General features: G+C 32.6%; 1 protein-coding gene across 1 annotated transcript in view; it reads right to left on the bottom strand.

Annotated features, from left to right (window-relative positions):
* Window positions 1-220: 220 nt before the first annotated feature.
* Window positions 221-3004, bottom strand: part of MRPS18C (mitochondrial ribosomal protein S18C) — a gene marked incomplete at its 5' end in the record, with an annotated part of 4959 nt that continues 2175 nt past the window's right edge. The window contains 3 exons of the mRNA XM_027853397.1: window positions 221-318; window positions 1254-1313; window positions 1665-1763. Of these exons, the coding sequence (XP_027709198.1) occupies window positions 248-318; window positions 1254-1313; window positions 1665-1763 (230 nt within the window). The remainder of the gene's footprint in view (window positions 319-1253; window positions 1314-1664; window positions 1764-3004) is intronic.

The following is a 3004-nucleotide window of genomic DNA, read 5'->3' as shown; positions in this document are numbered from 1 at the left end:
TGTTTTTTTTTTTATTTTCTACCACAAAAGTGTTAAAGTTAATTATTCAAAATCATGTATGAGCTGTATGGCTCCTTGGAGACCATCTTTTCCAGGCTGATTTTACAGATGAGGAAACTGAGGCCCAGAAAACCTAATGTAGAAACAAGCCAGGTCCTCTGACATGCAGGCCAGTGCTTTTAAAACTGAATCACAGTTGAAAGCACACACATCTCTCAAATAAGTTTTACTGGTACTAGCTTTATTCTCAGTATTTGATGTTACAAATTTTGGGATCTTTCAGATAGGCAGGATCCTTGTAAGTAACTGGCATGAATCCTACAAAAAGATAATTTGTTTTAAGTTTTTCACTGTAATTTGCACAAATAAAAAAAATCAATAAAGCTAAAATTAGAAAAAAATTAAACATACAATAAAAGCTTATATAGTCTGCCACAAAATCTAAAGCAAAGACAAATTTAGAGTCGTTCTTCATTACACTAGTGGTCAGAGAAGATGAGCATTTGCAAAAGAAGAAATTCAAACTAAGGATACAAAGAAAGGTTCAGTCTCAATAAGAGAAATGCATATTAAAATACTGAGTTATCACTTCATATAAAAACCAGCAGAAAATGGTAAAATTTAGTGTTGGATGAGAACCTGTTAGAACTGCTGGTAGAACAGTCCAAGTGTTTTTTATGAATTTTGGAATTATTTAAGCAAAGTGACTTACTCTTCACTTTCTTTGAACCAGAAATCCTTTTCCTGGTACTACATCCCAAGGAGGCTAATGAAAGCCAGAAAAGACTATTATGTGAAAAATTTTCACAGCATCATTTTTAAAAAATAACCAAAAGGTAGAGAAAAATATGTGCCCAATAATTGGACAATTACTAAAAGAGCTGTGATATAGGAGTATGATACAATATCACTGTGCCATAAGAATGACAGAATTCAGAGAATATAGCAAGACTTATGAAAGTCAGAGTGAAGAAAGCAGAACAGGAACACACACCAATCACAAGGTAAGTAGAGGCAGCCCTCCAGGCAGCATAACTGCACAAAATTAAAGTATGCCATCTCCCATTAACCACAAAGGGGCAAAATGACATACTCTTAGGTGCAATCAGGCTATTCTGCTTAATTCTTAGGAGAAAAGTTATGAGGGATTTGGGTATTGGTTGGAAAGTGTCACATTAAAGCAAAATGTGTCCAGAAACATACATTAAATTATATAATAGGCAAAAAAATGGATAATAAATATTTACTCTTACCCATTATCTGAGCCCGCTTAATAGCCTTTGTAATCTCTTTCTGTTTTTTCCCACATAAGCCTATGAAAAAAAAGTTTTCACTCATTTCACTCCAGATATAAAAAGTTAATGTTTATATAAAATCCCTATGACAATTAGAGTGGACTTCTAAAATAAACTGTGCTTTAAAAGAAAGACTACTTAATTTTAAAATACCACATCAAATCCTATCCTTGGACAAAATGCTTTTGGAGAGTTGCACTAAAATAGTTAACTGAGCCCTAAAGAGTCTAAAATTTAACCATTTTGCTTCACCTGTAACATCTAGTCAACAGTTAAATTAGAAAACTAGCTCATTTTCTTGAAGATAAGATTAAGATTGGTTTTAAATTATACATTAAAATATTCACAAATGTATTTTAATGTAAATACCTGTTATGTGTCTTCCATAAATGCACCCAGTGAACGGAGAAACAAACTGGGACAAAAGCTGTTGATAATTTTTATAAACAAAAATCAAAATTAGTAGTACTCAGTTAATAAGCAACTTTTAAAAAGTCAGTCTTAGTTTTGTTTTTTTTTTTTAGTACTGTAATACCAATTCACATTTATATGGTGAAAAAGTTGCCTTATACAACAATCTTTTCAGGTAGGTATGAGTGTCATTTCCATTTTTAAAATAGGGAAATAAGCCCAAAGGTGCTGAGTGTCATAGCAACAGAACTAGAAAAAGTTAGTATTGAAGCTTCAGCCCAGGACCTGGTGATTTCTAAATCCATTGAGATGTCTACTACTAAACTATAAGCTCTGATATAAACATATGCTTACATTATTTTTGGAGGGGACATGAATATCTTCAAGAAATACCAAGCCCATTTATTAACAGCCTGAGCCCAAATTTTAAAATGTTTCTATGAAATCTCCAATTAAAAATATGCTTAGATTACACATACACATCTTATTTAGTATCATTAGGGAAGAAAGTAACTTAAGTTTGCCCCCTTTTATGTGCCAAGTTTTTAAAAAGTTTTCCTTTTGCAGGGTTATCTTTAATCAAAGTCCTAGAGAACCATGATGAAACAAACTTCCTCAGCTGAGAGGTGGGGGATTATAGATGTGTAGTATGGTATACGACTACTGGTTCTGCTTAAATGTTTTCTGTTAACAAAAGGGTAGTGCTATTTAAGGGGATAAATAGAAGAGGAATCAAAATGCCCACAAAAATGTACTTACAGAAGATACTTGAACATAAGTTTATGCAATGATCCATGACTATTATGGTGAATATCAATTACTTGGGAGGGAAAGGTGGGGAGAGCTCTTTATACCAGTAGACTCAGAATTCTTGTGTCAACATTTTATAATGCTTTTTTTCCTCCCTCACCATTACCTTACATTTCTTGCTTGCAGTACTGTTCTCCCACCTTTTTATAATTTGTTTGTTCTAATCAGCTATGTGCCAGGAAATAAACTTGGTTAGATATAAATACATGCGTTATGGTATATAATACTTATGAGTGAAACACATGGACTTTATGACATCTGTTAAGAAGCCATTTTTGCTTACTTCTTTGGATGACAGCTATAATCTGATTTAATTCAAATTAAATGAACATATACTGTGGGTATAAGCACCTTCTATGTCCTCACTAAGTTTTAGAACTAAGCTCCTATTTTAAAAAGTATTAAATTCTCTTTAACAATTTATCAGACAGCAAAATCCCATATTCAAGCATCTCAGGTAATAAATTCAACTCTCACCTGTACATTCT

Source organism: Vombatus ursinus, unplaced genomic scaffold, assembly GCF_900497805.2.
Source record: "Vombatus ursinus unplaced genomic scaffold, bare-nosed wombat genome assembly UNPS02009975.1, whole genome shotgun sequence".
NCBI lineage: Eukaryota > Metazoa > Chordata > Mammalia > Diprotodontia > Vombatidae > Vombatus > Vombatus ursinus.
This window is presented reverse-complemented; position numbering and strand designations above follow the sequence as displayed.